Below are 12819 nucleotides of genomic sequence, written 5' to 3'. Positions count from 1 at the left end.
AGGGTATTGAGTGTGCCGCAAAGAGAGGTTCTGTGTCCCATTTCCTTTGGGATAAGAAGGAAGAAAAGAGTTTTCAACAAAGCAGAATGGTGTTCTGAGATGGGTGAACTGTGTCCCCTTCTAGGGGCTGGATTCTAGGAGGAGGAAGCTTGTTGGCCTTGGGAAATGCACAGGATGTTCAGTGTGGCCTGGATGGAGGTGGAGTGGGGGAGCTCCGCTTGAGAGTTGGAATTTGGGAGCAGGAGCTTCAAGAAACAAAGTCTCTTGTTTCTAGTCTGTTTTCCAGATCTATTCCTTGGCTGTAGGTTGTGGATTTTTCTTTCCTTTTTTAAATTTGGAAATGCTCGTTTCTTACTAATGTTGAGAGCATTTTTATACCACAGCTGGTTATACCTATCAAATGGCCTGCACAGCAGCAAATATGAAAGAATTAAATCACATGTCCCTGCCCTCAAAGAGTTTATTTTCTAGGATTATATAGAAAGATAATAAAGAAAACATCCCTGAGCAGATTTGAAAGATTTCATGCTTTTTACATAAAATTGTATTATTCTTCCTAGTTTTAAAATCTAAAGGTATACTTTGAGTGTCTTTAAAATCATTTATGAATATGGGCTTTTTTGACTGGCCAAGAGACAAATAATTTTTTGTCCTTTTAAGGAAGGTTGAGAATTATTTAAAGTTGTTCAGATGAACTCCTTAATCCACAGCCTGACATTCACATTCAAGGCCTCTGCCTCCTTTTTCCAGTCTCACTTTTTGGCCCTTCCTCCCTTCTGCCATTTGTCATGCTTTTAGTGCCAATCCTGTTAAGGAATATGATGAGCTCCCTATGAATTTTCACCTCCAAACATTCGTTGTTTTTTTTGTTTTTTTTTTTCAATATTCCCTGCCACTAAAACACCATTTCTCTTCTTCCTGACCAAAACCAATCTTTCCTCAAACACATGATTCACAGGCCATTTTCTAGGATGTCTTCCACTTTCTTCCAGGGAATTAATCTCCCCACCTCAGTACTTCTAAAGGACTTTGTACCTCTGTAAAAGTAGTGATCACATTCTGCCCTACATTGCAAGTACCTGTATTCACTGTAGAATGCAAGCTCCATGTGGGAGACTGGTTCTAGCACCTCTCTCTGATAATCACCAAAATTCGAGGATGCCCAAGTCTCTTATATAAAATAGTGTAGTATTTGCATACAACCTATGCACATTCCCCTGTATATGTTAAATCATCTCAAGATTACTTATAATGCCTAATACAATATAAATGTTGTGTAAATAGTTTTTATAGCCAGGCATGGTGGCTTACGCCTGTAATCCCAGTACCTTGGGAGGCTGAGGCAGAAGGATCACTTGAGCCCAGGAGTTCGAGACCAGCCTGGCCAACAAAGTGAGACCCTGTCTCTATAAAAATTTAAAAAACTAGCCAGTCATGGCGGCATTCATCATGATTCCAGCTACAGGAGGGGCTGTGGCAGGAGGATCGCCTGAGCCTTGGAGGTGAAAGCTGCAGTAAACTGTGTTTGCACCACTGCACTCCAGCCTGAGTAACAGAGTGAGACCCTGTCTCAAAAAATAAAATAGTTGTTATACTGTATTGTTCAGGGAATAATGACCCCCCAAAAAAGGTCTTTATATGTTCACATGTTCAGTACAGACACAACCATTCTGTTTTGTTTTTGTTTTTCTTTTTGAGACAGAGTTTCACCTTGTTCCCCAGGCTGGAGTGCAGTGGCGCGATCTCGGCTCACTGCAACCTCTGCCTACTGGGATGAAGTGATTCTCAAGACTCAGCCTCCCAAGTAGTTGGGATTACAGGCATGCACCATGTTGGCCAGCTAATTTTTTGTACTTTTTTAGTAGAGACACAGTTTCACCATGTTGGCCAGGCTGGTCTCAAACTCCTGGCCTCATGTGATCCACCTGCCTCAGCCTCCCAAAGTGCTGAGATTACAGGTGTGAGCCACCACGTCCAGCCACAACCATCCTTTTCTAAAACAAATTTTCGATCTGCAGTTGGCTGAATCCATGGATGTGGAACCCACAGATGCTGAGGGCTGACTGTACTGTGTTCATAGGTGTAACCAAGAACAATGGACTGACCCATAGCAGGCTTCCAATAATAAAAGTTGAAATAAGTAAATTGTTTCTCTCCTACTAGATTGTAAGTTTTTCAAAGGCAAAATACTTACCATGTAGTGCAGTGCTTAATATAAGACACATAGTATAAAACTCAGTAAATTGTTACATAAAATTGAAGAAATACGTTTACTAAGAAAATATGCATTTACTAGTTTTTGCCTCTCATTCAAGGAGAAAACAATTAAATTAGGTTTTCCAGGTGGGCTTATTAACTGAGATTTTACCTCCCATAAATATCAGTGTCCATTCTAAAGGAATTCATACAACATTCCTCAAGGGATAATTTTCCACTTTTTTTCTTACTTTGTAAAATGAGTCGTTTATGGCTATTTCTCCCTGAACTTTAATGAGAGGAGATGGCACTTTCATCTTTATTTAACAGATAGGGACAATGAAAGTTTATTTTTAAAGCTTAAACAGTAGCAATGCATACCAAGCAGGGCACCCAAATGTCATGGAACTGGAAAGCATTTGTCTTCATCTCAAAGGATAATTGCTTTAATATCTGGGAATTTTAGAAGGGTCTCTGGTAGTCCTCAAGTTAGTTTCTTATGTCACTTGAGTTTTAGTGTAATTATTACAGGCAGCCCCCAACTTACAAACACCAGACTTAGGAATATACATTACATGCACTTCTTCCTTGTCCCCAGCACACCTGGATTCCCTTGATGATTCTCTTCTGCTCTAACTTGCTACTTCAGTTCTTTTCATGTGCATATTTGCTGTCTGTATATTTTCTTTCATGAAGTATCTTTTTTATTATTGAGTTGTGTTCATATTATTGAGTTGTAAAAGTCCTTTATATATTACAGATACAAGTTCCTCATTGAAATATGCTTTGCAAATACTTTCTCTCACTTGCCTTTTCATTTACATAAGTAACTCTTGAAGAATATCTCTTACAATTTTGATTAAGTCCAAGTTATCTGCTTTTCTCTTTAGTAATTTCTATGTTTTGTATCCTATTTTAAGTATTTGCCAAAACCCAAGGCCACTGAGATTTCCCCCTATGTTTTCTTCTAGAAATTTTGTAGTTTTAACTGCTATATTTGCACGTATGTTCCATTTTTAGTTCATTTTTATACATGGTGTCTGGTATGGATTGAGATTCATTTTTCTGAAATATAAGCTATCCAGTTGTTCCAGCATCGTTTGTTGAAAAGATTATTGTTTTCATGCTAAATTGCCTTGGCACCTTCGTTTCAAATCAATTGACCATATATGTGTGGGTCCATGTCTGGAATCTCTATTTTGTTCCATTACCTATATGCCTGACTTTTCATGGATAAGTTTTGGTAACTCTAGCCTAAAAATCAAGTACTATAGATCCTGCAATTTTGTTCTTCTTTTTCAAAATTGTTTTGGCTATTCCAGGTCCTTTGTATTCCCATATAAATTTTACAATTAGCTTGTTTCTTTCTTTCTTTCTTTTTTTTTTTTTTAAATGCCTGCTGGATTGTAATTGAGATTGCGTTGAGTCTATAGATCAGTTAGGGACAATTGACATTTAAAGAATATTGAGTCTTCTGACTCATGAATATAGTATTAACTCTGTTTATTTAGTTCTTCTTTAGTTTCCCTCAGCAATATTTTATAGCTTTCAGTATACAGATGTAGCTTTGAGGTTCTATGGCAAAGGGCAGCAAAGAGTAACATCCTTTGCTAATTTATCCCTAAGTATTTCATATCTTGATGTTATTGTAAATGTTAACTATAAAATTTCAATTTCTAATTGTTCATCACTATATAACTTGTACAGATACAAGTGACCTTGTATCTGTAATTTTGCTAAACTCACTTATTGTTCTATTAAACTTTTTGTAGAATTTTCTACATAGATGATCGTATAATATGCAAATGAAATCTGTTTTACTTCTTCCTTTGCTAATCTGTTTTTTTTTTTTTTCTGCTACTCCACTTGTTAGGACCTCCAATAAAATACTGAATAGAAATTATTAGAGTGGAAATCCTTGCCTTGTTCCTGATCTTAGGGGTAAAGCATTCTTAAAAAGTCTGAAGAATTGATAAACAGAACCTTATAAAATTTTGAAAAGTGTAGTCTTCAACAGTGGGGAGTGTAGAGAAAATATTTTTGTGTTTCTGCAGATTTGGTGCTTTCAGGCATATACCTAGGAGTAGAATTGCTGGGTCATAAGGAATTTCTATGGTTAACTTTTTGAGGAACTACCAAACTGTTTTCCACAGTGGCTACACCATATTAAATTTCAACCAGCAATGCACAAGGGTTCCAATTTCTCCACATCCTCACAGACACTTGTTATTTTACATTTTCCTTCACTTTCATGCTTTTGTTGGCTCTTCAGTAATTTCAAGCTTTTCTAGAAATATTTTATGCATAGAATTGGTCTAAATAACTGACCATGCCTTGATATAGATTTCAGCCCTTCTTATATGGCTGATACAGTGTTAACTCAAAACGTTAAATTCTAAAAAATATATCATCCACAGAATAAATGATTTTAAGTTGGAACTACCCTTTGGAGAGCAGCCTGCTTGCATTTTGTAAAGCAAGAGTAAAATTGAGGAAGTGTTGGCTCTACTTTTGTGTTATCTACGTGCTGTCATTTATCTTTCTTTTTCCCTTTGTTTTCTCTGTAAAAGAATAAGGAAAATATCACATGGTTTGCTGAGAATAAAACCAATCTTTCTCAACTTTGAACTTATAGTTAGAAATAATAAACATAGAATGAGATTTTATCCTCCCTTTCAGCCTTCCTGAAGAAGAAAAGGAAATGTCATTAAAAATGTAAATTGATTAGTCTTCTGAAATTGGATGGGAAATGTTCCGCCCAAACTCTTTCTCTCAATCTAAATGCTTCAGTAATATTGTTCAAGGTTCAGATAAGGTAGCTATTAAGTAAATTAGCTTTGAACATACAAGTGGCATTCAAAAACCTGTCTAACCATGAAAGATTTAAGTTGAATTGTACCTGCAATGAAAAATGAGGAAAGCATTAGAAAAGCTCATTACTTAGAATTCACATAGCAATTCATATTTTCTATGCATTTATAATCAGATGCAAGTCATTGCTCAAAAAGGCTCTGTGCATTTTTCATTGGGCACCATATTCCATAAAACTCACAGCTGGCAAAATTTCACATTTCTATCAATCTTCCTTTCCTATCATTCATTCAATGTTTACTGATCACCAAAAATGAGTTAGGCATTGTGCTAGGCAGCAGGGATAGGGAAATGAATAATGTCTGTGCAAGTTTGGTCACTTCAGCATCTCCCTCCCCACAAGGTTTGAGATTGCTGCTGGTTGCAGTTTTGTTGTGCTGCACCCTGTTTTTGTCTCCCTGCCCAAGCCCACTAAATTGATAATTCCTTATTTACCAGCCCACACCCATCCACTCTTGGGTTCTTGATCCAGCTTCATCCCTGGTCATTGTGCTTTAGGTCCACTTCACTCTCTCCACATTCTGCATCTTCTAAGGCAATCCCAATCTACCGTTCGTTTCCCCAGCTGTGGAATTCAGTCTAGCTGCAATGCTCAATGCCCTCCAACAGGAGTTGACATTACAGATGACAGAAAAATTAAGGATGACTACCATTATGTTTGAATTTCAAGTAAACAATGAATTTTGTTAGTACATCTCATCGAATATTTGGAATAGGATATACTTATACTAGGCAATTATTTACTGTTATCTGAAATTCAGATTTAAATAGAGTCCTGTATTTTTATTTACCAAATGTGGCCACCCTGGAAGGGGCAAATAAAATGTATTCCTCAAAGACCTGCCCACTGTGAATTAATGTGCATGCTACTAGACGAATCACAATAGAAGTTGCTTGGGGCTGGTCTTCAGTTGGATTCCCCCAGATGCAGACCCTGAGATAAGGATCTGAGTACAAGTGGTTTTTTGGGAGGTGACATAAGAGAGAAAGGGAAGGAGCCAACGCAGAGTGCATTAACCAACAAATTACTGCTGTAGGTAAGAACGAACTTCAGAGATGCCTCCCCCAGGGAACAAGAATGCTGGGGTATCTTTCTTCAACTCATATTTGGCATTAATGGAGGATCGTTCCTGAAGACTTTTTTTTTTTTTTTTTGAGACGGAGTCTCGCTCTTTTGCCCAGGCCGTAGTGCAGTGGCGCGATCTCGGCTCACTGCAAGCTCCGCCTCCCGGGTTCACGCCATTCTCCTGCCTCAGCCCCCCGAGTAGCTGGGACTACAGGCGCCCGCCACCGCGCCCGGCTAATTTTTTGTATTTTTAGTAGAGACAGGGTTTCACCGTGTTAACCAGAATGGTCTCTATCTCCAGACCTCCTGATCCGCCCACCTCGGCCTCCCAAAGTGCTGGGATTACAGGCGTGAGCCACCGCGCCCGACCTCGTTCCTGAAGATTTTAATGCCTCTGCATTTCCAGCCAAGCATGTCTCAGCAACCAGACCACAGCCTGTGGCAAAGCCATAGGTGCTTGCAGCACAGGCCCCAGAGATGGTGAGTACCTAGGGAATACAAACAGGCACTGCCACAGCTGCATCTGCTATCATGAGATCTGTAGAGCATGAGCTTCATATAAGCAGAGTTAATTTGGGAGGCCAATGTAAGTTCAACAACCATAGCAAGTAAGAATGGAGTAAGACCTCCAAGTTAATCTAGTCCAATTCCCTTATTTTGCACACTAGTATATTATGGCTCAGAGAGTTTCTTGTCCAAAGGCAAAAAAAGTTATCTACTGCCGGTCCAAGATGCCATTTTTATTACTGTTGGGTCACCATTGAAGAGTGATGGATGATTTGCAAAGAATTTTCATGTTTCATAGACCCCTCCCTGGTCCTCCCATTCTATATCCCAAGGGAGACACAGCTCTTGCAGTTTGGTTGGGAGTGGGTATCTGGGCACTATGAATTCAGACCCAAAAGGGCCCCTCTCACCCTGGGCTGAAAACCCAGCCTCCTGCTTTTGTCTGGGAGGCAGCACAGTGTAAGAATTATGAATCAGGCCTCTTGCATGCAGAGGTTGCCCTGCCCCAGCGCCATGTCACTGCCCTTTTCTCTGCCCTTAGGTCCATAAGGTGCCTGGTCATCCCCCATCCACATCAACATCCTATATAAAGAAGCTTACCTTGGGGAGGATGGAGCATCTCCAGGCATTGACAGGCTGGGCTCACCTCTTTACCCCACCACTTTAATATTCTTCCAGCAAGGTCCCACACAAACCTCAGGGGCGGGTAAAAACTTTGGTTTGGTAATTTCCCAAATTTGGGGTAATCATCAAGTGGGATCATGGTGTGAAATCTCTAAATTTCCATAGATTTCCAATCTATGAAAGTTAACATAAAACAGATCTAGCTCCTGACACAGGACTGCCACACAGTAGAGGGTCAATAAATATCTAATGAATAGAAAGACAGAATGCCTGAATTGCAACTTACTACTTATCCTCAGATCAAAATTCAATGTATTCTACTTCTTTTTGTGCAGTTTGTCAGAAACCCTTGACTACATGATTTGATGGTGATGTTCATATTCAGTGGCCCATGATATAGGGTGCAGTCAATAGTAACAGGGAAAATATGACACGTATGGAAAGAAATATCCAATGGAAATTTTGGGACCTGAACAAAATTTTTGCAGATCAAATGATCTTTGAAAGGTAACCATGAGGGTTTTATTTACTTAAGCATTTATAATTTAAACCAAAACAAGAAAATCAATCAAGATAATATAATTGATTCTAACTTAATCAAGACAGAGTTTTCTTCCTAAACCAGAGTTTTTCTCCTGTGGTGTGCATTGACTAATAATTTTCTTATCTGGTTCAAAAATGACCTCACAGCAAGTCAAAGAAATTCAACCGTGATTTTAATGTTATATTTAACATTGTTTTCATTTCTTTTAACATTAGTATTATTTTCAATGGACAAATCATAATTGTACAAACTTAAGGGGTACAATGTGATGTTGTGATATATGTATATAATGTGGTATGATTAAATCAAGCTAATTAACATATTCGTCACATCACTTATCTATTCCTTTTTATGGTGAGACATTTGAAATTTACTCCCTTAGTTATTTTGAAATATATGCCAGATCCATGCTTAAAGCATTATAGATTGTAAGTGAACCCATTTATCTAGAGTCCTGAGTTACTTTACAATTAGCAAAGCCCCTAGGGAAAGCAGTGGGAAGGTACTAAGCCACATAATGAATCTATTGCTTCAAGCACTTAAATATCAAACTACAGAAATGAACTCAATCTGGAATACGCCGTATGTCTTAGAGATATCTGTGGTAAATCTTTATGTCCATTTAATGAGTACATAACTTCTTGAAATCATATGTTTTCTGAGAAGATGATGAGTACAACATTAAGTTAGTATCACCTTGAATTTCTTTATGGACATAGAGTCTTAGATTCCAGGGAAACCAAATGTGAGCTCTGAAAAGGATCTCAGACACCATTAAGTCCAATTCATTTTAGAAACAAAAAAAAAATCAATGCCCAGAGAAGTTAAGTGACATTCTCTAGCCTAAGGGTCAGCCAAGTTTTCCTGTAAAGGGCCAGATAGTAAATGTTTTAGGCTTTGTGGGCCATATAGTCTCTCACAGCCATTCAGCTCTGCTGTTATAGTGCATAAGGCACTACAACAATGAGTGAGCATTTCTGTGTTCCAACAGAACTTCATTTATGAAAAGTGGTGGTGGCCTGGAATTGGCCTGTGGGTCATGGTTTACCAAACCCTGATGCAGACTGCATAGATGAATAATGTCAGAGACTGGCCAGACCCAGCTTTCATTATTTGCTATGGTTATTTATTTTTTCATTCCTTTATTCATCTAAGACATAAGGCATGATAGGGGATTCTGCTACAGTTGATATGGTTGATTCCAAGTTCAGACTGTAGGATTTTATCTACAGGGATAAAACTTAGCAGTCTCTACTAATTGTGTCTCAAGAATACATCTCCATTTGGAAATCAAATTTCTAATCATGGAAATTGTCTACAGGACACAACATTTTGTAGAGCTAATAGCCTACTACATCAGCATTTTTAGGTTTGTGTTCCCAAATGCATAGGTGGCCTGATCATCTTATTAACCAGATGTGAGCCATAAGGATTTCCAGGACCAGCCTCCATCCTCAACCCCTGGGTCATGAGCCTTTCTTCTAGGGAGTTCTCATAGCATTTGGCTTACCTTCCATCACCCCCTCCTTCCTAACACAGTATCTCTGCCAAATGATATCATGAGGAAGAAACACTTTTGGAAACAAATGAAGAGAGGAGACACAAAGGGACTGGCCCAAGTGAAACAGAAGAACAGGAGAAGTGCTGAGTCATTCATTGAATCTTTTCAGCCTTGACAATGTACTGCAGATAGGGAAGTGAATAGTGGAGACCAGGGTCCTGTTCTAAGGAAGTCTGAAGTAGAGTGAAGGAGCATTAAATAGATAGTAGTAACTTCTGTGAAAAAAATAAAATAAATAAGAGCATAATGGAACAAAGAGTAGGGGCTGCGGAAAGAGAGAAATGGGCTACATAAAATACAGTGAGTAGGGAAGTTCTCTCCAAGAGGTTGTGTTTCGGGATAAGTCCTACATGATGACAAGGAACCGACCTCATGGGGATCTTGGAAATGTGGAAATGTGCTGAGGCAGGCACTTATTTGGTGCATTCAGCGTGGTTAGACTAGAGCAGGCGAATAAGCACAAGACTGGTGTGAGATGAGGTCACAACAGAAGACAGGGGTAGCTGCAACCCCTGGCCAGCATGCCTATGAGTCAATGTCTCCTACAAACAGGGGACATGCTCCACAGGGCATGACCGAAAACGACCCATTGGGGTGCAGGCTGAAAATATCAGCATTTTTATTTAAATGTATTTTTTGTCTAAAAAATTGGAAAGAAATTAAGCTTTGCTAATTAGGTCATATAAAGATTGCCACTGGCACCCTCTCTCAGTCAGGATGTCTGAAGGTTATGAATCAGGTATGGTACTGGAAATTTCCCAAGGTAAGAGTTATCAAGGGGTCTATCAGGGCACCCGCAATATGTTCATTCTGTTGCAGCTGATATATGCCTTGTTAAGTGAATTCACAGATTATATTATCTAGTTGTAATTAAGTGAATACAATTGGCTTAAAAAGCTCTGTGCAAAGGAATCAAGCATTAGAAACAGAGTTAATAAGGGAAGTACAAAAGGAAAGCAAGAAAATAGTAGACTTTACATTTCTCCTTCTACTATAAGCCCTTCAACAGCTATAGATTTTGGGTAAATACAATAATTATCTAATTCAACACTTTCAAGAGTGTTTGATCACCATATTTCATATCATTATTCAGTATACAGATATGCATATATGGACATGTAAATATATACAGATATAGAGATACAGTTATATAGTTGAAATGAGAGCTTTTCAGAACAATACTTAATAATATACTCTGACATTTTCCCTATTTTATTAAATAATTATTAATATTGTAATCCCTCAATAGACTGTTGTGATATGCAATTTGAAAAATACCAATACAATCAGATCCAAAGAGAAATCAGCCAAAAAATTGAAACTAAGGAGACTATCTGAAATATGGATTAACATCCATTACTGTTAACCATCAATATTACCGCAAAAGTATATTTCCCCACTTAAAAATTGGCTAATGGTAGCATGAAGTCACCACAATTTGAAAAATATTTTAAAAATTAAACATCCAGACCAAGAAAACAAACCACTATATTTTTCAGTAATATTAAAAACACAAGACAACCTTCAGTCCATTACTTTAGAAATTTTACTAAGCTTAATGAATGTTTAAAAACCTATTTTAAGATCTCTTAATATATTAATCCAGTTGTATATGTATATATTATTTGTAATGATCTATATACATATATAGACACACATCTATATTGACATTCTTACTATTTGTTTTTTGTTTTTCTCTTACTGAGGTGATATGTGAACAAGTAAGTTTGAAGACCATCACTGTAGCTCACAGAATTTGTCTACTCTGTATCTTCAGTGGCCATCTGTGGATTTCCAGAACCCTAGAATGGAGGACTCTGCTTCTTCACCTTGTTTCTCCTACTATTGCCTAAACCCAATGTTCTTGGCCCTTTATTACCTGAACTATTAGCCTGGAAACTGTTAAATAAAATTTGTGGAAGGCCTTTGATTTGGGCTGAACTCCTGCATGATGCCCCAATAGACCAACCCAAAATGGAGTCACTCTTGCTAAGGTTACATGTCACCAAACTGAAACCTATACTGTTTACTTGTAAGATCTGACCTTTTTAAGAAATCAGAAGAGAGAGGATAGCCAAATCCCATGAAGCCAACAGGATTCCCTATAAGGAAAGTAACTTAGAAAGGACCAATCTGCTTTTTGTTCCTTGTTTCTGCTTTCTTCAGCTTTTTCTGCCTATAAAACCCACCCTCTCTGCTCAGCTAATGGGAGTTCCTTTCTGTTTTGTAAACTGGATGCTGTCCAATTCATGAATTGCTAATAAAAGCCAATTAGACCTTTAAAACTCAATTTCTTGAAATTTGAGTTTTTGACGTAACTGTACCTACTTGCAAATTCTTGCCCCCAAAGAAAGTAGTAATGAACATAAGATATCATAAGAGACCTGGCCATATAATAGTTACATGTCAAAGACTTGTATGAGTCAGCTGATTTTGATTCCGCTCACTCTACAATTGGATACCCATTTAGAAAAACAAAGTGTGTGAAAGTTCTGGTTTATCCTGACCACCACTCAGTTTGACAGTAACATATTCTGCCCTAGTTAAGAGTACTAACTTTGGAGAGAGACAAACAAACCTGGACTAGTCATATTAGACATATGAACCTTAGCAAATGTCTTAGCCTCCCTATGCCTCGGTTTCCATATTCATAAAATGGTGAAAATACTTACCTCTAATTAATCCTGCTATACGGGTTGATTAGAAAAATCTATGGAATGCACTTTAGGAGTAGGCTCAGCATAGAATGAGTACTTTGTAAGCTGTAGCTACCACTATTGCTATTGTTATAGTTGTCTTTGCTGTGGAGATTTAGTTCTGTGTGGTACATCTTTATATGTCACATACAGCTCTAGATGAGCTTTTAAAAAAACACAAGGTAACATATTTTCATGTTCGTGAAGAAGAAAACAATACCATCCTAATTATATTTGCGACAATACTAAAACAATCTTTTGGTCAGACTGGCACTGTTGTCTTGGCCACTTTCTATTTCATAGCCACTAGGACAACTCTCAAAATGAATATAACCACTTACCTGTATATTTCAAAGATGATGATGACATGGAAGGGCAAGGTTTGGGATCCTGTATGTTATTTTCCACTCTATGGGATACATTCAGGTCACTAAATCAACTTATTTTTTCACTTGGTCTCTTTTTCATTCACCTACAAGATAAATGATACCTGGTTTGACTATCTTCTTTGTATAAAATGTGTTACACATTTTTAAAGAACAGCATAATTCACTCAATTTTACTCATTGCAAAAATTTTCCTGGAAACATCACAAATGGATGTTCTTTTCTACCTCTACCACCCTCAATTTAAATAATGGTCAATTTTATGAAACTATTGCTAACAATGAATTATAGTATAGGGCTTTTTCACATTTTTCTGCACAAGAACATTTACTAGAAAAAATCCATTTTACTAGAGAGGGAAACATATT

At 37.7% G+C, this 12819-nt stretch overlaps 1 protein-coding gene across 1 annotated transcript in view; it reads right to left on the bottom strand.

The window, feature by feature from the left end:
- The window catches only part of FRMPD4 (FERM and PDZ domain containing 4), an 873455-nt gene extending 861017 nt beyond the window's left edge, over positions 1-12438 (bottom strand). Inside the window, exon 1 of the mRNA XM_030807547.1 lies at positions 12407-12438. Within this exon, the coding sequence (XP_030663407.1) occupies positions 12407-12434 (28 nt within the window). The 5' untranslated portion in view covers positions 12435-12438. The remainder of the gene's footprint in view (positions 1-12406) is intronic.
- Between the last annotated feature and the right edge of the window lie 381 nt (positions 12439-12819).

This window comes from Nomascus leucogenys, chromosome X (assembly GCF_006542625.1).
Source record: "Nomascus leucogenys isolate Asia chromosome X, Asia_NLE_v1, whole genome shotgun sequence".
In the NCBI taxonomy this organism is placed as follows: Eukaryota; Metazoa; Chordata; class Mammalia; order Primates; family Hylobatidae; genus Nomascus; species Nomascus leucogenys.
The sequence above is the reverse complement of the archived record's forward strand: the minus strand, read 5'-3'. Positions and strand labels throughout refer to the sequence as shown.